The sequence below is a fragment of the Panthera tigris genome, chromosome A1, assembly GCF_018350195.1.
Source record: "Panthera tigris isolate Pti1 chromosome A1, P.tigris_Pti1_mat1.1, whole genome shotgun sequence".
NCBI classification, from domain to species: Eukaryota; Metazoa; Chordata; class Mammalia; order Carnivora; family Felidae; genus Panthera; species Panthera tigris.
In genome coordinates this window covers 141,606,946-141,632,603 of record NC_056660.1, presented here as the reverse complement: position 1 = coordinate 141,632,603, position 25,658 = coordinate 141,606,946, and the positions used below count along the sequence as shown (strand labels likewise).

Genomic DNA, 25,658 nt, shown 5'->3' with positions numbered 1-25,658 from the left:
TAGAATGGCTACAAACTAGAAGACAGGTAAGTGTTGGCAAGGGTAGGAAAAAAAAAACTGATCTGCTGGTGGGAATATAAAATGGTACAGCCATTGTGGAAGTTAATAAATGACCTAACAGTTCCACTCCTAGGTATATATCCAAGGGAATGAAGGCATGTGTCCACACAAAAATCTGTACACAAATATTCATAGCAGCACTATTCCCAAGAGCCAAAAAGTGGAAATTACCCACATTTTTATCAAATGATATACAAATAAAATGTATATCCATGAATTAAAATTGTTATTTGGTAATACAACCACATGAAGTCCTGATACATGCTATAGTATGGACGAACCCTGAATACATTACACTATGTGAAAGGTGTCAATCATCAAAGACTACATATTGCATGATTCCACTTGTATGAAATGCCCAGAAAGCGTATTAGTGGCTGCCTAGGGCTAGAGGAGTTGGGAGGAAATAGGGAATGAGTGCTAAATGAAGAATGACAGCTAATAGGGTTTCTTTTTGGGGTGATGGGAAGTTTCTAAAATTGATAGTGATGACTGCACAACTGCAAATATACTAAAAATCACTATATTATACACTTTAAGTTGGTAAACTGTGCAGTATTATGAATTACTGTACATCTCAAAGCTTTTTTTTTTTAATGTTTATTTATTTTTGAGACAGAACACATATCTGTCACAAGCAGGGGAGGCAGAGAAGGAAGTCGACACAGAATCTGAAGCAGGCTCTAGGCTCTGGGCTGTCAGAGCAGGGCTCAAACTCAGGAGCTGTGAGATCATGACCTGAGCCGAAGTCAGACCCTAAATGACTGAGCCACCCAGGCACCCCATCAAAGCTGTTTTTTAAAAAGATAATCCAATGTAGTATTTCTTAGAAGAAATGTTGCCAACCAGCCATAAATATCTAAGTCTTCAAAATCTAAATACCACATCACTCATTAGAGAGAAATACTCGTTACGAAAGAAGTAAGGAGGAATGGGGCAGGGATATTAGCTATCAGGGACCATAATGACACCAGAGTTTCTTATTATACTGAATCACCAAAAGTTCTTCTGATATTTGAGAAACTGGATAGCTAATAGAGCTATGTTCCCCAACATTAACACACTTAAGCCTAGAGATACAAAAGGAAAAAGGGTAATAATGAAGAACAGGAAAATAATTGGTCATATGTCTGTCAACTGACCTGCAAGTTCAATCACCTTGGACCCCTAATGAAAAAGCCACTGAATTGATACTCTAGGGATCAGAAAACAGCAGAGTCTTGCCACATAAATGTCCCTCCATTTTCACTTAACTGTCAAGATATTTTTGTGCAGAAGTTTGTTGTATCATACACAGTTCTCCACCCAGATTAATGGGTTTTCGGTCATTCTCCCTTAACACATTAAATACGGCAATTACCAGAGCAATTACCACTAAACGTGACAACCAAAGACCTATGAACAAATTCTAGAAGGCCTTAGTTTTTTTCTCATGTTATAAGCAGTCACCTTTTAATGTTTATTTTTGAAGGAGAGAGAGCATGAGCCAGGGAGGGGCAGAGAGAAAGAGGGAGACACAGACCCAAAGAGGGCTCCAAGCTCTGAGCTGCAAGCACAGAGTCCCACGCAGGGCTCGAACTCACCAGCCATGAGATCATGCATGACCTGAACCGAAGACGGACGCTTAAACGACTGAGCCACCCAAGCACCCCTTAAGCAGTCAACTTTTAAAAGGAGTTTTTCTATCTGAGAGTAAATGTATCTTTGAACACTTTCTTGTGAAACAAAATCTGGTGAAATATCCTACTCTTGTTAACCTGGTGGCTAAACTCCCCAGGTCAGTACTTAAAATCAAAGCACCACCAAATCCAGAAATTCTGTACAACAATTTCCTGGGGTTGGGGCGAGGGGCAGGGCTGGGGGTGGGGGGGATGTTCAGAATTCCAATGGTGACATCAAGGATTCATCTCCTGGTAGTTTCCCATGAGTCTGAAAAGTAATCATAAAATTTAAAAACTATTAAACTCTGATGTGTTTTTTTTAAATACCAGATGTCCTTTCCAACAATTGTCAACATTAAACAACCAAGGGCACAACCTTCCAACATTTAAAAAAACTTGCATCATAAAAATACAATGTGCTTTCCTTATTACCCTCAGTTCAAGATGTGATCTAGAACAGCTTCTAAAATCCCTAAGCTTTGTAAGACAACCAGTAATTTGTATGTTTTGTTTTTGTTACTATTTCTGTTAACACTAAAAACTTTAAAAGTTAATAAAAATTAGAGTCTGAGAAAATATAGGCAATTTAGGGATAAAATAAAGAATAATCATATGTTGTAACCAAAGATAATCTTGCACCATTATTTCCTTTATCTGTTATTTTAAGAGCTTCCCATCTTTGCCTTGATTCAAAAGAAAAATTCCTTTAAGAAATATAAAAAAACAACAAATACTAATGGCAGAAAAATTCAGTAATGTGCCTAAGGTCACTCACGTAGGAGGTAGAGAAGCAAACCTAGACAGCCTGATACCAGAGCCACCCTTTTACCTACTCCTCACTACAATTACAGACAAACCTCTGCAAACTTCATTTAGTCCTTCCTCTAACCTACCTCCCTACCACCAGGCTAGGAGCACAGAAATGCCTGTCTGTAATATATACAGTTCATAAAACGTTTTCTTATAAATTCCATGATAAATGGTGATTAAGTTCCCCTGAGACTCAAATACAAACATTTCCATTAAAAAAAATTTTTTTAATCAGATAGAAAAAAATATGTGATACATTTCTTTTAACCTTGGGGAATATGTTAATTTGCATTTTTACAATATGCCAATGACTTGTAAGCAATTCACTAAAATTTATGACTATTTGAGATGCCAAAAATTAAGCATGCTAGGCCATAAATAAAACCACAAGACAGGCTTAATCAACCTGCAACAAGCATCAACACCTTCAGGAAAATTGCGAATGGTGGTAAAACTGTGCTAGAATACCATCCCCTGGCCATCACTGGCCAGTATTCCTGACGCTCTTTTCCTCCCACTTTCATTTCTCACCACTTTCTATACGTATCTCACCACTTTCTATATGTATTCCAGTATTCCAAATCACCACCTGAGCATTCTAACCACCACTGGAAGATTCCCATCAGTAAAACGACTACCAATAGCTTGTATCCAACTCTGCCACTTGGAGAAAGTGGAAACTTCCAGTATTTTTGTATACATTGTCTCTACAATATGCACTGTTTTGACTGTGTTTGTGAAGCACAAACTTTTAATAGCTATATATACTAAATCACTTGCATTTAAATGTCTGATTTCTTCTTCTATTATCAAGTCAAAGTTATCAGTGTATAACTATGCCAAATCCTTTCTTTCTAGTTTGATCTCACCAGTACTCAAACAAAATGCACTTTATCATATGCATGCATTGCTTTATTAAAGAGATTCTAATATTTTTGCTTATCTGCAAAAATATATTCAGTAATTCACCTATAATCTGTAAAATAAATGGAAGTTTCTTTTAAGGAAAAGTATCAAGTTAGTCATATTGATAATGTGTTCATAACTGCATTCTAAAAACAAGTATAAAACCCATTATTACATTTTTATAAAAATGTACTGATGCAAGCACAGACATAAGCAATTGCAACACTAGCCGTGGCAATTATGGAAACCAGGCAAGCTAATATACATACTCTAGGGATACTCAGCTTGGGAGCCATTTGCATGAAAGAGAAGGGCTTTTTAGATAAAATATATTTCTTTTGCAAGAACAAAGATTAAGAAAAAATACAGAGATTTTTGAAGAGGGTGCCAAGATCATTCCATGGGAAAAGAACAGTCTGTTCAACAAATGATATTGGAACAAGTGGATATCCACATTCAAAAGAACTGAGTTCGATCTTACCTCACACTATATACAAAAATTAACTCAAAATGAATCACAAACCTAAATGTAAGAGCTAAAACTATAAACACCTTAGAAGAAAACATACAGACAAAGCTTCATTACCTCTGATTTGGCAAAGGATTCTTAGATTTAATATCAAAAGATACAAAATAAAGATAATTTGGACTTAATAAAAATTTATTAAATTTTGTGCTTTGAAGGACATTAACAAGAAAGTAAAAAGACAACTGGCAAAAAGGAGAAAGTATTTATAAATCACATAGAGTTGACTGTGAACACCACTGGGAGTTAGGGGGGCTGCCCCCCTCTCCCCGCCACCAGGTTAATAGAAAATCAGCATATAACTTTTTTTTTTAATGTTTATTTATTTTTGAGACAGAGAGAGAGCATGAAGAGGGGAGGGTCAGACAGAGAGGGAGATACAGAATCTGAAACAGGCTCCAGGCTCCGAGCTGTCAGCACAGAGCCCGATGCGGGGCTCGAACTCACAGACCGCGAGATCATGACCTGGGCTGAAGTCGGACGCTCAACTGACTGAGCCACCTAGGAGCCCCAAGCATGTAATTTTTGACTCCAAAAACTAACAGTCTACTGTTGCCCAGAAGCCCTACTAGTAATAGTCAACTGATAAACATTTTGTGCATTATATGCATTATATATTATATTCTTAAAGCTAGAGAAAAGAAAACGTTATTACAAAAATCATAACAGGAAAACATTTATGGTAGCATACTATATTTATTGAAAATGCACGTGTAAGGGAACCCATGTAATTCAAACATGTGTTCTTCCAGGGTCAATTGTACTTGGATAAAAGACTTGTATCCAGAATATATAAAAAGCACTTGTAATTCAATAAAAAAAAGACAACCCAATTCAAAAATAGGCAAAGGACCTGAATAGATATTTCTCCAAACATACACAAATGGCCAAAAAGCACATAAAAATATGCTCGACACCATACAGCCATCGGAGGAATGCAAATCAAAACCACACTAAGATACTCCAAACCCACTAGGATGGCTAGAATCATAAATAGATAATAACAAGTGTTGACAAGAATGGAGATAAAGCAAATCTCTCATACGCTACTGGTTCCAATATAAAATGGGGCAGCCAATTTGGAAAACAGTCTAGCGATTCCTTAAATGATTGCACATAATTATTATATGACCCAGCAACCCCACTTCTGGTAAATACTCGAAAGAATTTAAAACTAGTGTTCAAACAAAAACTTGTGCACAAATGTTTACAGAAGCATTATTCACAACAGTCAAACGGTCCCTAATTACCCAAATTCCCATCAAATGATGAACTGGCATTACTAACTCTTAAAAGCACCCAAAGCCAAATACCAGAGAGATTACTGGATTGCTCTCTTCATACAGGTTCATTCACAAGGTAGTGTACAGTTCATACACAATTCTTACTGGCAGTTCTTACACAAGGAAGGGGGCTCCAACACTTGTCTACAATGTGAAGACAAAAGCTACTGGACAGTATAGGCTGTCTCAGTAGGAACAAATGAAACGGAAGAAAAGTGCTACGGAGATCTGGTACAGTCAAATCCAACCAACCTCCACACATCATCTTTTATTTCCCTCACCTATCTTAAGTTGGAAAATTTCTCCTTTGTGATTTAATGACATCTCCTTGTATTTGGATTTTCATTACTCTATCACCAAAAACTAGATACAGGTTTAATTAAATCATGTAGACCTGTATTCTATCATTTAGATCTGTACTTTATCTAAATACAGGCTTAATTCTATCATGGTTTTGCCAAGAAAATGTTACTTCCCAATTATCTTTTGGCAATTCTGGTTGAAAGAAAAAGACTCAAGTCATCTCAAATGCTGGGGGAGGAAAGGCTATTTTAAACACACATAAAGAAGAATGCCAAGTTTCAGAGACTGGAATTCTTCAAAATGTAGCTACATCTCTTAAAGTTCAAGAGCAACTGTATTAAGAAACAGGAATTATAGAAAATGACCCTCAGAAGCCCTAGTTAGACAATTACTACTCCAGTGCTTTGTGATTAAGGTTATTTGGCTCTTGGGGTGCCTGCGTGGCTCAGTGGGTTAAGCATCTGACTCTCGGTTTTGGCTCAGGTCATGATCTCATGGTTCATGAGTTTGAGCCCTACATTGGGCTGAGCGCTGCTGTTGTAGAGCTTGCTTGGGATTCTCTGTCTCTCAATAAATGAATAAACTTAAAAAAAAATTTTTTTAAAGATAATTTGGCTCTTTCCTCATGTCTTTCCATGGTTATTCCACCATGACTTCATGATTTTTTTCCTCTGTGCATGTTCCTGAGAAACATACATCACTGAACTATCACTGTTCCTGTTGGAGCAAAATTTTGCATCAAGCAATCTTATCTGCTACTGATCATCTAGAAAATGGCTTTCTTTGGGCCAGGTAGCTTCAATTAAGATTAGTCAACTGAGGACAGCATTTTAACAGCCACAAAGCAGAGGACATGATCATCTATATGTAAGCAACCACTCAGGGCTGCTCTCTGAGCAGAACCTGAGGCTCAGAGCATAGCAGCTGCCTAAAATACAAAGCCTCCTATCTAGTTTAGATGATCAGACTCAATCCCAACATCAATAGATTACAACAGAAGAGAATTTATGCATCACAAAATGGTCCATAAAAGCACAAAAATCTAACAATTACAGGGTCTCAAAGTAGAAAAAACTTGCAACACAAAAATCTCTACCTTAGCATCTCTGATACTCATCCAAATTCTGCCTGAATTCCTTCAAGTGCTGGTGAACTCCATACCAAAAAAGCATTGTCAGGCTATTCTAACAGATTTTTTTAAATCTTCATGTTAAGACAAAAATCTACCTTCATGTAAACTCTGGCAATTAGCCTTAAACTTTTTTTTCCTGAAGCAAAAACAAATTTATTCACTCCACTAAGAAGACTTTAACTACACGTCCTTTTAGCCTTCTGTAGACTAAACCCACTCAGTAATTTAAAATATTCTTCCTAGGATGTGATTCCAGACCCACGGCCATTCTGACTTCTTTAGGCACATCCTGTTTTGTTCAAGCCACTCTTTAAATATGCACTTGGAATTGAACACAATACCTGCGGGCTGGACAAGAACAGAATATTGCCGATTCATTTTTAGGAACCCATTACTAATTTCGTTAATTACTGTATCACTCTGGGGATTCATGTTAAGAAAATATCTTATAAAAAAATTTCCTGGATCTGCATTTCAACACTACTGAATATTAATTGTACTCCAAAAAAATATTTTCTTTGGTCATATCAGCAAAAGAATATTTCACTTTCAAAGTTTTCACCATCACCATCTCAATTATGATTATTGTTAAAGTCATGGGATCAGGGCACTGGGTGGCTCAGTCGGTTGCACACCCGACTCTTGATTTCAGCTCAGATCATGATCCAATGGTGACAGGATGGAGCCCTACATTTAGTTTGGACCCAGTTAACATTCTCTCTCCCTCAGGGTGCCTGGGTGGCTCAGTCACTTGGGTGTCCAACTTCGGCTCAGCTCATGATTTCACGGTTCGTAAGTTCGTGCGCCATGTCGGGCTCTGTGCTGACGGCTCAGAGCCTGGAGCCTGCTTCAGATTCTGTGTCTCCCTCTCTCTCTGCCCCTACCCCACTCATGCTCTGTCTCTCTCTGTCTCAAAAATAAATAAAACATTTAAAAAAAATTTTTTTAAAGATTCTCTCTCCCTCTGCCCCTCTCCTACGCTTATTCTTCTCTCACTCTCTAAAATAACAAAAAATTAAAATTTAAAAAATTCTTAAGGCCTTGAGACCAAAATAAAATCATGTTCAAATACTAGTTTTGCCACGTAGCATTTGTAAAAGGTACTCCACCCACGCTAACAGCCTCCCATTGTACCTTCCTGAGAAATTTTAGCAGCCATAGGAGATGCTCAAGCTAGACAAAATGTTTTCTAAATCTCTTAACAGTCCTGATCCAGAGCACCCTGACACTGTACCTGAAGAAGATGGTCTCAAAATGAATTACAGATGTGTTTTAAGGGATAGTTTGAACCCTGGAAAAAATTAACAACAAATTGTTAAAGAGATTTGGACCAGCCTCCAGGATCTGGAAAGTTCACAGTTGCGGACAGACCCTATTCACTAGCGAGGCCTGTGCAGTGGAGTGTAGACCCTTTTATGTACTGTACACCTGATACTGTAAACATACTGTAATAATAATGTCTCACATGGAAACAAGAGAAAACACTGTGCCAGCAGCAAGCTGCAGTTTTAAGAATGTTTTTAGTTAAACATTGAGGAGAGAGGCGCCTGGGCGGTCAGTTAAGCATCTGACTTCGGCTCAGGTCATGGTCTCGCAGTTTGTGGGTTAGAGCCCTGCATCAGGCTTTGTGCTGACAGCTCAGAGCCTGGAGTCTGCTTCAGATTCTGTCTGTCTCTCTCTCTCTCTCTCTCTCTCTCTGTCTCTCTCTCTGCCCCTCCCCTGCTCCCACTGTCTCTCTCTCTCAAAAATAAATAAACATTAAAAAAAAAAATTGAGGAAAAAAGAAAAGGCTTTTCACCCAAAGTATCATGTGTGAACCTACAACACACTACTTTCTCTCCTCCTTGATTGTATGAATAACCCTGAGATCACCTCTTAGAACTGGTTTTAACCTTTAGCTGCAGCAGCTGCACTGCCACCTGTGTGTGTGTATGTGTGTGTATATATATGTGTGTACACATATACACATGTATGTGTGTGTGTATATATATATACATATATATACACACGCGCGCACATATATATGACGTTGTACATTGCATGTACCCTTGGATCCCACAGTTTGGTCCCCCTCCCAGCTACCCCTTTAGTATGATGAGTGAACAAGTTGGTAACCTGCACAGCGAGACACAGCTATTTAATCTCTTGCCAGACATCGCCCCTCTTGGCACAGTGCTGTACAGGTCTCTGTAAAAACCCCTTGCTGTCTCAGCAGCCAATTAACTTCTAGCTTACTTTTTCCTGGGTATTTGTTTTGTTTTGTTTTCTTTCTAATCGACATGTGAAAAAGTTCTAGGTTCAGTTGAAGTTCCTGATGAAGAAACACAACTGAGATTTTTTAGAGATAAAATCTGCATATTTGTATTTCAAACAATGTAGCTAAAACTTGAAGTAAATTCCTCCTTTTTTCTTTTGGCTTAATGAGTATCATTTATTCAGTATGAAATCTTTATACTATATGTTCCACATGTTAAGAATAAATGTACATTAAATCTTGGTTAAAAAAAGAGAGAGAGAGAGAGAGAGAGAGATTTGGACCAGCCTGGACTATATAAAACAGAGATATTTCAATGAAAAGAGGCTTCTGGACTCCCAACGTTTGGTGGATAAGAAGCAAACTGAAAATGCTACTCAGCTGCAAACATTTCTTACAGAAAAAGAGGACTTATCAGAGACTGGAACCAAAAGCAGAAGAAAACAACAATTAGGCAAAGACTTCTAGGTAGCAGAAAAAGGCTCTATTCAAGAAACACTCATCGCCCCCAAATTAGGGGGGCCCTAACAAATGAGCCTAGCTGGATTTCAGACTTGCCAAGGACAAGCAACCGCTAGCTGTCTCCCACTTCTCCCATACTTGAAGGGGAGTGTCTACTGGGGTCATCCTGTATTTGTCTCATCATTTTATGCTGGGTATATCTTTTTACTCCCTAGGTCTGTATCAAGAGGGACACACCTCCTCCCATCAAGGAGTAAAATCTAATGTAATCCTTCCCACTCCTTTTTTAATCTGGTCTGGCTTTGTGTCTTCTTTGACTAACACAATGTAGCAGAAGAAAAATGACTCAAGAAGCCTTTAGCTTCCCCTCTTGCCCTCTTGGAACACTACTCCCACTATGGAAAAAGCCCAGGCTATTCCTAATAGAAAGGCCACATAAAAAAGAACCAATTACTGCCCCCAGTGACAGCCCCAGATAAGTGATGAGACGTAAATGATTCCAGGGAATAACATTCAAAAACAAACTGCCCAACTAAGTCTAGCTCAAATAACAGACTGATGAACAAATAATTGTTTTAAGCCACTAAATTTTGGGATTGTTTGTTATACAGCAATAGGCAACTGAGACAATGATAAATAATGATGCATCTTAATTTGATGAAATATAATCAGCAGCTCAGTACATGCTTTTTAAAAGTACCAACTTGAGGAAAATCAAGTACCAACTTATGCAGTTGGCATCACCACAAAATACCATAGAACATAAATTACTATCACTATGTCCCAGATTAAAGCTGAAAGATAAAGTTAGCAATGTTAGACTATCACAGAAGAAATCCTCACAATCCTTTCCTAGTGCTAGCCAATATCCAGTCATAAATTTTAAATGGATAAGGAAGGAGTGACATCAACTAACTATAAATGAAAACGAAATAGATAGGATCCTTGAATTACAGGTCACTTTTTAACAATAAAGTTTTCAATTTTCAACTCGTTCTCAACTCTTAGAACTACTAGAATTACTGTAGCTTAAATATCACAAGGAATGGTTAATTGTAGCCCACTTTCAAGAGATTATTGTAAGAAAGAATTTTTGAGGCCCAAAAGAATAGAGATCTTTTCTTAGGGGGGAAGCCTTTGTAAGCGACAAAGCACTAGAATTCAGTCAACCTGGGTCTAGTCTAGCAGTGACCTAGAGCAAACCCACTTCTGTTTGGCCATGATTCCTCAACTGTGACCTGCCAAACACTACTAGCAGCCTCAAAGAGTGTAAAGGAACATGAACTTTTATGAAATAAGTAAGCCTTAGGGAGGTACAGCATAGAGAATGTAAACACAATCATATTATAATAGTGTTGTAACACATGGTAGCTACACTTGAGGTGAGCATAGTGTAACATACAGACTTGTGGAATCATATGTTATATACCATAGTCTAATGGAACATTGTGAGCCAACTTCACTAAATCACTAAGCTAAGAATATAGTTAAATGTGTTTAAAGGCAATTTCTTGAATTACTATTATTACTTATTAGTAATTAACGAATTAAAGCCACCATGCATTGAGCACTTATTACATACTAAATATATGTTCATCTAATCCTATTAACAACCCTATGGAGAAGATCCTATTATCCTATTTCACAAAACAGAGGTATAAAGAGGGTAAGCAATTTTCCAAGGTATCACAGCTAGTGACAAAGCCAGAATCAAATGCTGAGTTGTTTTAAACTCTTGAGCAGAAACCTTTAAATATGTCCTTCTGCTGTCTCTGTATGACAGCCTCAAGTCCAAACTCCAAATACGAAACAAGAATCTGGTGTCAGAAATGCAATCAATGAGCAAAGAGAGTGCCATCAGCAGCTAAGAGTAAGATTTAAATTCTAGTGCCAATTCTACACCACCTACACCTGGGTATAAGACAATGGGAAAGTTAACAATGAGAATCATGAGTTTCTAATCAAGAAGAAATTAGAATGATTGCTACACGTGAAATATCTTATCTCTGGGCTTTTTTTCGTCCAAAGAATGAGATCTCAATAAGTCACTGTAGATTTTCCCTTTCCAGACTTGAAAGTTCTACTTTTTTTAATTACATAAAAATTTATTTCCAAAGTGAGTTTTCCAATCCAATCAATTAGTATATTAATATGGTAAGGCATATCAAAAGATATGAAGGTCTTCTTACCACTTATTAATCTTTCTTTCCTTTGAATCAACTCATTCTGGTACTTACTCATACACTTACACTGACTTATAAGAACCGTATTAAATTATTGATCTCTGGTGATTATTTTACTCTATTTTACTTCTGAAGCATGTCTGTCTACTTGTTAGACTAATAGCCTTAAGGATATATATTTCTTCACTATCTATGGAATAAATGAATAACTGAACAGAAGACAGAAAACAATAAATGTTGACTATGGGAAAAATATTTTTCCTCTATAGCTTTAAATCCACATTATAACAACTCAAGAGTAGATTCTCAGGAACACCCATGTAATAATCTATTTTTCAGATTACTACATATTTCCAGTTACTCCAAGTTTCTTGATGCACAATAAAAACTACTCAAATTCCATGAATTCTTTCAGTGAGCCTATCACAACCACTAGAATCAAGCAGGAGCTCAAAAAAATAAATTGAATCCAGCAAACAATTTTATAGCAGCTAATAAAATTCTGTAAGCCATTACAGTTACATTATTTAAAGTGATTATCTTCAAATTATTTTCATGACAGTTCAAATGAAGATGATGACAAGTGCTTCTAACATAAAAGTGAAGGAAAAAATATGTTGAAGAACTGAAAAAGCAATAGAAATCAAACAGCTTTTTAACCAAGAAGAAATCAGGATGGTTGCCAAATGTGAAACATGTATTTTGGAAATATGAAATTTTTGATTACTGAAATACTGGAAATTAGAACAGATCTGAAAAGAAAGATGGCCTTAAGTTAAAATGATAAATCCAGGAACTTTTATATTTAAGGAGAGAGGACCAGAAAAGCTATTTCAAAAATCACACTTACATAAAAGTAAACCGAAAGAAGAAAGAATAAGCTACAGAGGCAAACCTTTACTTTAAGAAGGGCAGGAGTGCCTCGTGTGACAATTGGTTTCCACCTAGGTCATGATCTCACAGTTCGTGAGTTGGAGCCCTGCATCAGGCTCTGCACCGATGCGATAGGGAGTCTACTTGGGATTGTCTCCCTCTCTCTGCCCCTCCCTGCTCACGATCTATTTCGCAAAAATAACTAAACAAACGTTAAAAAAAAAAAAAAAGGGGGCAGCTAGACACAAAAGGAAAGATAAAGGGTCAGATACACAGTGCTATGACAGTTGCCAAAAGCAGGGTATGGTCATAAACAAGTCTTCTGTAGGCCTAAATTATCCATCCCTTGGAAGCATTTTATGGATGAATAATCATTGTCCTGTGAGTGCATCCACTTATAAGGAACAAAAAAGGTTTATAATTTTATGCCACAATGAATGAGTATGGAAAACTACTTTTGGGTTTAGAATTACTACAACAATGTAACGGATGGCAGAAAAGCAAAGTGTCATGGCAACATCAGATGTCACAAAAGAGCAGTCTAGGCTAAGTAGAAAACAGTGTCTTGCCCTAACAAGAGAATTAGCTATATAAAATGAGCCATGAAATGGAATAACCAAATAGAAAACAGCCCAACTGTCAGATGCTGAATAAATAGTATCAATGAATTATCTGAATTAGGAAAAGGTAATAGGTTCTTAATGTTATACCTTCCAAATATTTTTAAATAACACCTATTTGGCAAGTTATAAGATGTCTGTTCAGAATGTCTATGATTAAAGAACAATATTTTCCACAACATGGAATGATGTAATACCAAATACTAAATTGAGAGGGTGGGCTGTCCTTAAAGTGTAACCATATCAGCTTTAAAGCCTGAAAGTTCCAGGCCAGTTGCATAGAATATTCTTAAATGACTTTTTTACTTTTTTTTTTTTTTAAGATTCTATGGTTAATTAATTTCTATACCCAATATGAGGCTCGAACTCACAACCCTGGGATCGAGTCACATGCTCCACCCCCTTCCAGAATTCTTAATAAGAGATAAAACCACAAGTAACAAAATGTAAACTCAAGCCAGAAGCGACACTTGTGTGACCACAAATTCAAGTTACTCTCTCGTTTTGTGTGACTACAAATTAAGGTGACTATTGCACATATCCAGGAAAAATTAATGAACTTCGACCAAGAGTTGGAAACAAATTACACGTGTAAGCAGCTGAATTCATTAAGAAAACTGGAATATTTTTTTAAATAGGGATTTACTCAGATGTTGCATTCGCTTAAGCACACAACATCTCAGCCTCCTTCATTTGCCCGTTTCTGTGCCAAGCTCTTCCAAAGCTGGGGTTGATAAGGTTGACTCCAAGAAAGAAGCTCACGTAGGAAATGCAATCCTCACACAGCCCAGGGAACCGGTGACGCACTAGGAGCTTGGAAAACATCCCGTCGTTCACCTTACTAACAGCAGTTAGGTAGGAAGATGGTCGTCCACGTGCACTATTGTTTTCCAGGTGTGTTTGTTTATTTTTAACTCCTGCTTTGGTATCAGTACCCTCAACCCCAACCAAATGGGGGGGGAAGGGGGATGGCAGCGCCGCTGGTGGTACGTGGGCGCAACACAAGTTTAAAAAATAAAATCACAACCTTTTTTTTTTTTTTTCCCTAATTGCAGCGTACTCGGTGCCCTCACCTCTCCTCTACACCTCTGCCATCACTCCACGCAGCTCTTCGCCACCGCCGCGGGTCCCCATGACAACCCCACCCGAGGACGATCCCTTTCCGCCGCCTCCTGGCCCCAACCCGGGCCCGGACAGCTACACTCGCCTGTCAACTGACAACTCCACCTGCCCTGAGCTCTACTCTCCTCGCTCCCGAGAGACGATCCAGGAACCCTCCCGACGCGCGGGCCCACTCCCAGACTAGGGCAAAACCCTCGCCAGTCGGGAATGTGCGGAGGGGGCGGCGGGGGAAGGAGCTTAAGACGTTCCACTCCAACCCCCAAACGAGGGGTGCGAGGGCCTGGGCGCGACCCCCAAACGGGTTGCGGCGGCCCTGAACACCAAAACTAAGCGGCTGAGGGGAGCCGAGGGGCAGGCTCAGGGGGCGCGAAAGAACTTGTCGTTTTCACAAACAACGACGCGTCGAGGCGGCAGGAGACTGCTGGGGACCACGCTCACCTTGAAAGGGTTGTTGAGATCCGGGTCCGCAAACGGGTTACTGTCGAAATCCGACATCTCTCTCGCGCTTGGCGTCACCCACCGGACCCAGGCGCAGAGAGAGAGACGAAGCGAGGCCGCCGCCCCCCTGCGCGCTCACGTCGCCGCCGCCGCCGCCGCCGCCGAGCAGATCCGGGTGCAGCTCTCGGGGCCACCCAGCCGGCCGCGCCACTGAGCATGCCCGGTGCCACGGGCTCCCGGCCGGCGGCGCAGCTCCCGTTCGCCGTCCCGTTCTTGCGGGCCGGGATCCAGCGTTCCGGGCTTTGGCTACGACCGAGTAGGGACTAGGGGCGGAGGGAGTCGGGAGCGGAGAGCGGGGTGACCCGTCCTACGTACCGTGGGCCTGACTGAGGTTCTGCGTCTCGACGAGGAATGCGTCTGGCTGGGCTTAATTATATTATTACCGATTTAAAATCGGCTCCCTGTGATCGAACGTGACTTGGGAAAGAGGTGGTACTTCGTGAATAAGAAAGACATTGGCAGTATTCCCCCAGGTTGGGAGGGCAGCCTGGAATGCTGGCTGCAGACCTGGGGAGGGAGCGGCTATTTAACCACGCTTCCAGCCCAGGACTGCAGAAGCGCGGGCAGCGGTAGAAGCTCCACACTGTTTCCAAAGATAACGTCTCGTGGGGGGGCCTGCCCTCGCTAATGAATTCTGGGCACACACCCCACTCGACCCCACCTGGGAATCTCAGCCTCCAGCCTTCCGGTCCCTCGACTCTAGGTTACTGACAAATCACGGAGACCAGTCTCGCGTTACCGATGCGGACTGGCTCGGCGGAGGTTTGAGAAAGAGGGAAGATACAGTACCAGGCTTGGTCCAGCCCCTGCTCCCATTCTCCGGAATCTGCATAATGGCTACTTCTCCGGAAACCAAGGGGGACGAGGGTGATGGTGACACGAGTTCAGAAATCAACGTCCCCAAGTTAATGTTAGTGGTTGACAAAATGCATTTTTTTTTTAACTTAAAGGTATTTGGGCGCAAAATATACACCTTTGATTTTTTTTTCCTGATGCTCCCCAACGCCAGGGATGAGGTCACCGAAAAATGGGTACGTGAGAAGAATTTTTTGTACCATTTGTTGCCCTACCCCTGAACTCAATGAGAGAGTATCTCTTTCCCCACTTTAATCTTTCTGCTCTAACGGAAAAGCACTTAGCAGATGAAGCGGCCAAGAGCCAGAATTATTCTCACTTGGTAGGTGCCTAAGAATTGGAAAAAACTACAATTAGGCTTTTTAGATTTAGGGGGACCTTGCACTACACAAAGTCACCTGGGAAATGATACTTCTCCCCACTGTGAAAACACTAGCTAGGGATAATGGACAAAAAAAACCCAACAACACACATTTACTATAATCTCTCTTTGGCAAGAGCTAAGTTGAAATATAGGAAAAGAAGCTGCTTCTAAGCAGCTGAGTAGGAAGGTCAGCTAGTAAGTGACAAGAGACAGAGATGATCATGGTAGAGCGACATGATTCTAGATATGAAAAAGAGCTAACGATTGAGATCACCACCCTATATCCTTAGCAGCTGCCATGTGTATGGTTCATTAGCTTAGTGCTCAAAATATGTGTTGAGTTCAAATTCCAGTTCTGATAGTACTGCTACTCACTTCATCTCTTTGAATCTGTAAAGGATTATTTAGGTATTATGTGAGATAGAGAAAAGTGTCTAACATGTACATAGTGCCTAACAAATATAGGTTGAATGTCTGAAAATGGCATGAGGGTCCAACCCATTTGTTCTTGTATGCTTTTTGCTTCATCTCTCCTGAACTTGACCTTGCCCAGATGACCTGCTTCTCTCACCACTCTGGCCCTCGCTCCCTTCACCTATCCTCCAAATGACTCAAAAAATCAGCTGCTATTTATTATGCATCTACTATGTTCCAAAACAATGAGTACCAGTTGAGCCTGCATTGCAGGATGGAAATTTCCAAATACACTGTGTTTACAGCTAATGACATTAGCATCTAATACAAAGATTTACAGACTTGACTGTTACAGAATCACTTGGAATACTTATTAATGATGCAGACACCCACCTCTTCACATCTCCTATCTTTTAAATTCTGCTTTAACAGATCTGCATTTTTAATTTTTTAAATGTCTTTATCTACAAATACATTATTTTACATAAATGCATAAATGGATTCATAACATACTGGTGTTTTCACTTTTTTTTCTCTTTATTCTTTGTGTCCCCTTCTCTCTTACCCTTCTTTAACAACCTGGTATGATCCTTGCAATATTCTTATAACATTGTATGTCTACATGCACATAATATAACATAATATTCATGTAGACATATTACATATACAGAGTTTTGGCATTATCTTGAAAATGGATCATATACATATTTTTCTGCAACTTGGTTTTCTCACTCAGTGATACTTCTGGCAGCTTCTCAGTGAAATGTGCATTGGCAAAGAGACAGTCTAAGCTTTCTTACCCCAGTATACCACATAAATATTACCACTTTATTTTAGTTTTTATTTATTTAATCTCTACACCCAATGTGGGGCTTGAACTCACGACCCCAAGATCAAGAGTCACATGCTCCTCTGATTGAGGGAGCTAGGAGTCCCAACATTATCACTTTTTATGTGTACCATATCTATAGAAGTGAAAAGAGTTGGGAAGTATGGCCTAATGGGAATCCCTCCAAATCAGCAACTATTTATTCTCTTTAAAATTGCAAACTCAGCATATTTAAAGGACTGGGATGATTCTGATACAGGTGATATGCTGACCACACTCCAGGAACACTGATAGCAGGATGTTCAGACATATGATCCGTGGGTGAGCTTATTGATTAGCTTTCATGAAATTAGACTCCTAGGACATGAGAAATGAAAGGAAGCTTAGTTCTTTCATGACAGAAGAAGAAACTGATTTTGGACAGGGTAAGTAATTTGCCTCAGTGACAAAGGGAGTGAATAGAGGAACTAGGAACAGAACTCAGTTCTCTCTCTCTCTTTTTAATGTTTATTTATTTTTGACAGAGAGAGAGAGAGAGAGAGAGAGACAGAGCATGAGTGGGGGAGGGGCAAAGAGAGAGGGAGACACAGAATCTGAAGCAGGCTCCAGGCTCCGAGCTGTCAGCACAGAGCCCGACGACAGAACTCTAACTCATGGACGGCGAAATCATGACCTGATCCAAAGTCTGACGCTCAACCGACTGAGCCACCCAGGCGCCCCAAGAACTCAGTTCTCTTGACTCACATTTCAGACATTAAACTGATAGATTTGGTTAATGGCATTTCATATAGGAAGAAGAAATACTATGCGGAAGATACAAAGTCAGCATACAGGAGGCTTCATTTGTTGCACTTTTTCATTCCAGCTGTCTCCTGAATTTGATACAAGAAAGAATGAAGAATCAAAGCTAGTTTCGAGATCCAGCTCTGCCATAAACCAGCTTTGTGACCTTTACTGTATCAATTCCCCTCTCTGATCTGAGTTTTCACAGTAGTCATTCAACAAGTATGAATTCAGCACCTAGTGAGTGGTAAACAACACTTTAGATGTTGAGAATAAAGCAGTGAATGAGATAAAAATGTAGGATCTGTTCCCAAGAAACTTCCTAAAAGACCTAGAACATAGGTAAATGATAGAGTTGTCCAAAAGACCCAAGATAACATTTTATTAACCTGTGGCAATGTCTCACCCCTCCCTAACTCGGTTTTTTTCCTTAGACTTTGCTGCACACCATTATGCTTTTCCCTCAGTCTAACACATTGAATTTGAGAATCTGTTGGACAGGGGTTGTAGGCTGAATTCCACGTTTTCTACACTGGCTAGCATATAGCTGGTAAGTGTTGAGAAAATGTCAAGTTAGAAATTTACATTTCTTACCTCAAAAGATTATTGGACCCTGGGTTCACCAACGGGTTAAAACTGAAAGTCATCATCTCTCACAGTGGATCCTGTCTCAAGATTTCCTGCTGCTACTGATACCCACAATACCCCAACAGAAGCATATGTGGCACTCTCTTTGGCCACTGGCTACATTTCCAGGATGTATCCAAGGAGAATAAAAGCACTGAGAGGTTGCTGTTTTGGTGCCTAGCTCGGCCATGACTCGTGGTCCCAAGAAGCATCTGAAGCAGGTAGCAGCTCCAAAGCACTGGATGCTGGATAAGCTGACCAGTATGTTTGTACCTTGTCCATCTACTGGTCCCCATAAGTTGAGACAATGTTTCCCTCTCATTTGCCTAAGGAACAGACTTAAGCATGCCCTAACAAGAGGTGAAGAAGATCTGTATGCAGCATTTTATTAAGATTGATGGCAAGGTCCGAACCAACATAACCTACTCTGCTGGTTTCATGGATGTCATCAGCATTGACAAGACTGGAGAGAATTTCCGCTTGATCTATGACACCAAGGGTCGCTTTGCTGTTCACTGGATCACACCTGAGGAAGCCAAATATAAGCCGTGCAGAAAGAGATCTTTATGGAAACAGAATCCCTCATCTGGTCGCCCATGATGCTAGCACCCTCTGCTCTCCTGATCCACTCATCAAGGTGAATGACACTATCCAGATTGATTTAGAGACTGTATAGATTACTGATTTCATCAATTTTGATGCGGGTAATCTGTGTATGGTGACTGGTGGTGCTAACCTGGGAAGAATTGGTGTGATCATCAACAGAGACACCCTGGTTCTTTTAATGTATTTCACGTGAAAGATGCCACCCGGCTCTCCAACACTTTTGTTATCGGCAAAGGCAACAAACCATGGATTTCTCCTCCCCATGAAAGGGTATCTGCTCACCATTGCTGAAGAGAGACGAAAGAGACTGGTGGCCAAACAGAGCAGTGGGTAAAATTGTCCCTAAGTGTTGTGATTGGAAGTCTTTATACATAATTAAAGATCAATACAACACGAAAAAAAGGGACAAAAAGCACTGTGGGGTTAGCGAAATAACAGTCCCCTAAAGATGTCCACATTCTAATCCCTGCAACCTCAGAGTATGTCATCTTACATGGCAAAAAGGGGCTTCGCAGAAGTGACTGAAGTTGAAGACCTTGAGACGGACAGAGTATCCGTGGATCCAACGGATCCAAGGTGGATCCAATGGAATCAATGTGTTGTTAAAAGTGGAAGTTAAATGCAGAAGACTTGCTGGTTTTAAAGATGAAGGAAAGGGATCATGAGTCAAGGCACGTGTGTGGCCTCTAGAACCTGGGAACAGCCTTCAGCTGCCAGCAAGAAAATGGAAACATCAGTCTTAAAATTCTGCCAACAACCTAAATGAGCAAGGAAAGGGTTCTTCCCTCTGTCTCCAAAAAGGAACACAGCCTAGCTGATACCTTGATTGTAACCTAATGAGACCCATACACAGACTGACAACACCACCTTTTATCCAGCTCATTGCCTCCCAACTCACCACCTAACCCAACCACAGCTTAACCAGCTATCTTTAAATTACCTTTTCCCAGGTGGTTATATGCTGTTATAGAGGCTGAATGGTCTGAGTATCCTTTAGATAATTACATCATAGGATGTAATTCTTTTAGGATTCACTGGATTAAAATATTCTGTAGTACAGGAACACAATAAACAAAAATAAATGTATATTTTGAGTCTGCATTTACCTATGACTACCCATGCACATATAGTCCCTGCTACCAAGAATGTCCTTCTCCTACTCAGTTTTCACTTATCAAAGTCCAATCAATCTTTCATGGCAAATTTCCAATAATATGTCCTGAACAAATCCTTACTGGCTACCCTTAATCAAAATTTGTCTTTCCTTTCCCACAGTATCTAAAGCAAGTCTATATTTTTGTTATAGAACTCATACCCTCTCCTATGGGTACAAAGTTATTGATACATGCTCAGCATATGTGATAACTCTCAATATTTAGAGTTAATGAATGTATCTCTCTCTATGATGTGAGCTTCTGAAGTCAGGGAGAACTTTCATCTTTACATTACTCACAGAGACTAGCACACCATTCTGTTCAAAAAAAAAAAAAGTATTCAGGAAATGATTGTTTATTGTTAACATTTCTTAGCTTGTAAAAAAAGAATCCCACATAACATCTTTACTCAGAGTAAGTTCAAATATAAGATCAAGAACAACCATTTTAATAATATAAACAGTTGTACAAAGTACTGTGATAAAACCTTCTGGATTGAAACTCTGAATTCCGAATAGTGACATCATAGAAACGTTTTAAGTGGCATGGGCCAATGAGATGCAAGAACTAACTGTAGAGTTCATTTTGTTGGCTAGAATAGTCTGCATGAAAACATTATGGTGAAATTACCCTTAATTTTCAAGACAGAAAGACGTTATCGCATATATATATGACATACACACACACACACACACACACATATATATATATATACCTAAATATTGAGGCATTTGCCAGTGATCATATTTAAAACACTATAAAAAAAGGAAAATAAAGTAAAATTGCATTAGAGTAGAATATACAAATTATGTAGTAAATTACATAGTATATAATGTAATTTATAAATTACATTATATGTAACTCTAAATAACTATTAAAATAACTACATGTTATAGTATATATAATAAGTTATATAGTATAGAAATTATATAATGATAATAAAATATATAACCATAGTAATATATATAGTGATATGTAATAATGTGTATATAGTAACATACAAATATAGGGAAGTACTAATATAAGTGTTACAGTCCTGTAACTACTTTGTACACTATGTCTGAGAAGCAGAACAAGGACTCCTGTTGTTTTTATGTAGGTACATTTTCAGAAAAATTTTGTGGGTTTTTTTCCATGAACCATAATTTATATAATCACACTTGTTATTACCTAATGGCTATGCAATTTCATAAATGTTTTCAGAGTAAGGACAGTTTACAATTCTTTTTTTTTTTTTTTCCTTTAGTTTATAATTCTTAACTTGCAAATTCGGCCTAAGTCTTCAGGGACTCTCGTAAGAATGGAAATAATCACAGCAACCTAACCCATTTTCTAATCTCCCAAAAGAAATACCCCAAATCTGACTACCGGGTTTTTATAGAAATAAAGTTTACTTTCTTTTCTCCCTCTTTTATGCTGAAAGTTAAAAAAAAAAAAGTAAACAGTTTTATTTGGAATAGCTAGTCTAAAGAGGGAAGAGAGAGTAGAGAGAGTTAAAATTCTTGAATGTCTGGCATGTGTCAGGCACTGAAATGCTGGAGGCTCAATACACATTTTCTCCTATACAGCAATCCTTTGGGAAGCAAGAATTATTATCTCCATTTCACAAGTGAGAAAATGAGAACTCAGTTGAAATGAATGTAAAAGTTATTTTAAGAATTATTATGTGAAATAGAGGCTTCATATCTGCGGTTTTGTATTGTTTGTCGTTGCATTCTACATTAGGCTTTATTATACTGCCCAAGGAGAGAATTCTTTGTTGGTTTTTTTTGTTTGTTTGAGGGGCTTTTTTTTAGAGAAGCAGCATAATCTTGTCGTTCGTTAAGTATGCCACTGTAACCCAATGGCCAACTACCAGATGACAGGGATGTGGCTAACTATATCCATAAGTCTCTGAGTCTGAGAACCAGAGCTCTCCCCATCTCCAGCACATGCCTCCTTTCTTTGGAACAGTCCATGGGGCAGCTGCCACAGTTGTTTTCCCTCCGTTTGTGCCCTCAGAAACTTTCTGCCCATCTCCTGGCATGGCTTTAGGCTGTAGAGCTGAGGGAGGATGTTATTCCTCCCATTAACGCCAGTAGAGACTTGCTCACATCTCCTGCTCTTTAGACATCTTAGTCAAGGCACTGGGTTCCGCTGGGGAATGGGCCTTACACAGGGAGGTTTTAGTGAGTCTAGAGATGATTTTAGTTTTTTTACAAAGCTTTGATGAATCACAACTTTTTCGTTTGACCCTCTCTTTTTTTTTTTAATTTTTTTTTTAATGTTTACTTATTTTTGACAGAGAGAGACAGAGCACGAGTAGGGGCTGGGCAGAGAGAGAGGGATTCACAGAGTCCCAAGCAAGCTCCAGGCTGTAAGTTGTCAGCACAGCGGGGATCAAACCCACGGACCGCGAGATCATGACCTAAGCTGAAGTCGGACACTTAACCAGCTGAGCCACCCAGGCGCCCCGACCCTCTCTTTTTATTTTGACAGCCCCTCTTTCATGGAACCTGGCGCACTCCTTAGGAGCTTGGTTACAAGACACTTGAAAGCCACCAAACAGTGTTGCGAGCAAGCTTTCTATCTTTAACCACACCAATATCTGGACCAAGACTGGTGATCTTGATATTTTCCTACCTCAAAGCATCCTCACTAATCAAGAGATGGTATCAAAGGTCAAAGCAAAGGGGCGGGCACCTGAGTGGCTCAGTGGGTTAAGCATCTGACTTTGGCTCAGGTCATGGTCTCACAGCTTATGAGTTTGAGCACTGGGTTGGGCTCTGTGCTGACAGCTCAGAGCCTGGAGCTTGCTTCAGATTCTGTGTCTCCCTCTCTCTCCACCCCTTTCCACCTCACACTGTCACCCTCTGTCTCTCAAAAATAAATAAACACTAAATAAGAACAGAAAGCATCTACTTTGTCAGGCAAGATTCTGAAGAAATTAATCACATTTGCACAAGGGTATTAGACCAGTTTCTTGATTAAATTGTAGTTTGGTACACAAATGAATTTGAAAAATAAAGTCAATGGAGATTTAGTGATGTGAAATTTTTTAAATTAATGTTAACACAAAAATAATCAAGTCCAATAATTTCTAAATCAATGGAGTGAGAGTCCCAGAGCATTAGCTCAAGTTAAGAGGTTGAGAACTGAGACAGGTCTAAACATGTCAGGCAGGGTAACCTGTAGACAGACTCACCAGAGCGCAACTGTAATAGGACTGCGAGGCATCATGGGAGGGATGGTGGGAGATGCTGACAGCCAGCCTCTAGGCTTGAGGCCCTGAAGCCACTGGGAACCAAAAACTCTCCCTTTATCCTCTCACAGACATTGTGCTTGGTGGGAAAAGGGTTCAGCCAGAAGGAGGGAGTGAGAGAGTCCAGACTTGTTCTATGGACAGGAGCTAAGGTCTGAGAGACAGGATAATTCTGGATACAGTGTAAGGTACACAGTCAATTACCTTCTGGTCCAGCCCTCAGAAAGTCATGCCAAATTCCTAGGGACAGGAAAGCTGTAATAGAGAGGAAACTAAATAGAGAGGTATTATCATTAGAAACACAGCGAGGAGGGGCGCTTGGGTGGCTCAGTCGGTTGAGCGTCCGACTTCAGCTCAGGTCACGATCTCACAGTCTGTGGGTTCGAGCCCCGCATCGGGCTCCGGGCTGATGGCTCAGATCCTGGAGCCTGCTTCAGATTCTGTGTCTCCCTCTCTCTCTGTCCCTCCCCCATTCATGCTCTGTCTCTCTCTGTCTCAAAAATAAATGTTAAAAAAAATTAAAAAAAAAAAAAGAAACACAGCGAGGAATTAAAAACATATCTCTGCCTCATGTGAGGAAAGAAATTCATCACTTCAGAACCAATAACTTTGCCAATATTGGGAGAGTGTAGAGAAGGGGTTAGGCTGAGCAGCAGGGGGGCAATATTACATATTTCTGGGTGGAAGAAGAGAGAGGTCATGATGGAACCTATAGAGAAAAGTCGTAACATCCAGTGGAGATGGTGGAGGCACCAAGGCCACCAGCTAGGAGGCAGACTTGAAATTCAAACCACACTCCACAGGCTCCTGGGTGGCTCAGTCAGTTAAGCATCTGATTCTCGATTTAGGGTCAGGTCATGATCTCACAGTTTTTGAGATTGAGCCCCACTTCCGTCTTGGCTCTGACACCATAGAGCCTGTTTGAGATTCTCTTTTTCCCTCTCTCTGCCCCTCCCCTGCTTGTTCTCTCTCTCTCTCTCTCAAAATAAATAAACATTAAAAAAAAATTTTTTTTAAAACCATTTCATGCCTTCTGGTTTGCAGAATCATAAAGGGCTAATCCTTTAACCCAGTGAGCACATCTCAGAACAAACGATACTGACCAAGACAAATTTCACTGATCCTTACTAGACAACACTGATATCTGTTCCTTCCTCACATGCAAAATTTTTAGAAACTGGACTCCATTAAACATACAAATGAGACATAGTATTAAATATGTCATAGTATTGGTTAAGCTAAAGAAAATTATAAATAAAAAAAAACTGGGGTGCTTTGTTGGCTAAGTTGGTTGGGTATCCGACTTCAGCTTGGGTCCTGATCTCACAGTTTGAGTTCGAGCCCCATATCAGGTTCTATGCCAACAGCTCGGAGCCTGGAGCCTGCTTCAGATTCTGTGTCTCCCTCTTTCTCTGCCCCTCCCCTGCCCATGCTTGCTCTCTCTCTCTCTCTCGCTCTCTCTCTCAAAAATAAAATAAAAACATTAAAAAAAAAGTATATGACTTGATTTGTACATTTCATTCATACACAAAATGCATGTATTTTATCATACAAGTAACTGATAATCTGTTAGGAGAAAGGTTCTGGAATGCCCTATCAGTTTGTATAAATTTGAAAAAAAGATTTTGGAATAACGTTCTGGTGCTTTACCCCACCAAAGAAACACAAACATTAATTAAGAAAATACAGAAAACTAAAGTCAAATGATTAAATCAGCAAACTAAATCCATGCCAGGATTATTATATAACCATTAAGTAATGTCTTTTTAAAATGTATAATAACATAACATGAAAAAAATAAGCATATATGAATGGAAAGAGGCAGTATATCTACAGTGTAAAGAATAGAGGTATGGGGTGCCTGGCTGGTTTAGTCTGGCTGGTTTAGTCACAGCATGTGACTCCTGATCTCAGGGTTGTAAGTTTGAGCCCCACACCAGGCATAAAGTTTACTTTAAAAAAAATAAAATAAAATCTTTAAAAAAAATGTAGAAGTACAACTTTATTTTTAAAACCTAAAATCAGAAGATGAATGAAGCAATGGACTGTTTTACTTTCCGTTTATTTAATGGCCATCCATTACTTTCACAAT

The 25,658-nt window shown here is 39.6% G+C and overlaps 2 protein-coding genes and 1 pseudogene across 3 annotated transcripts in view; 2 read left to right on the top strand and 1 right to left on the bottom strand.

Moving 5' to 3' along the window:
• The window catches only part of SCAMP1 (secretory carrier membrane protein 1), a 126,615-nt gene extending 111,826 nt beyond the window's left edge, over positions 1–14,789 (bottom strand). Inside the window, exon 1 of one of the 2 annotated variants that reach the window (XM_007079815.2) lies at positions 14,634–14,789. In XM_007079815.2, coding sequence (XP_007079877.1) covers positions 14,634–14,690 — 57 coding nt within the window. In that variant the 5' untranslated portion in view covers positions 14,691–14,789. Of the gene's footprint in view, positions 1–14,146; positions 14,224–14,633 lie in introns of those variants that run through there. The other variant, XM_042989042.1, reaches the window with a different exon arrangement.
• Positions 13,880–14,663, top strand: LOC122239479 (extensin-like). Its single transcript, XM_042989066.1, has 2 exons — positions 13,880–13,967; positions 14,129–14,663. The coding sequence occupies exons 1-2, from the start codon at positions 13,937–13,939 to the stop codon at positions 14,377–14,379; spliced, it is 282 nt and encodes a 93-aa protein (XP_042845000.1). The 5' UTR covers positions 13,880–13,936; the 3' UTR covers positions 14,380–14,663.
• Positions 14,790–15,035: 246 nt separating the features above from the next.
• LOC122239478 lies at positions 15,036–20,257 on the top strand (annotated as a pseudogene).
• The last annotated feature ends 5,401 nt before the right edge of the window (positions 20,258–25,658 follow it).

Coding starts and splice junctions, on each gene's coding strand:
- LOC122239479 (XM_042989066.1), top strand. CDS start 13,937: ATGGTCGTCCACGTGCACTATTGTTTTCCAG. Junction 13,968..14,128: donor CGTGCACTATTGTTTTCCAG/GTGTGTTTGTTT, acceptor CCCTAATTGCAG/CGTACTCGGTGCCCTCACCT.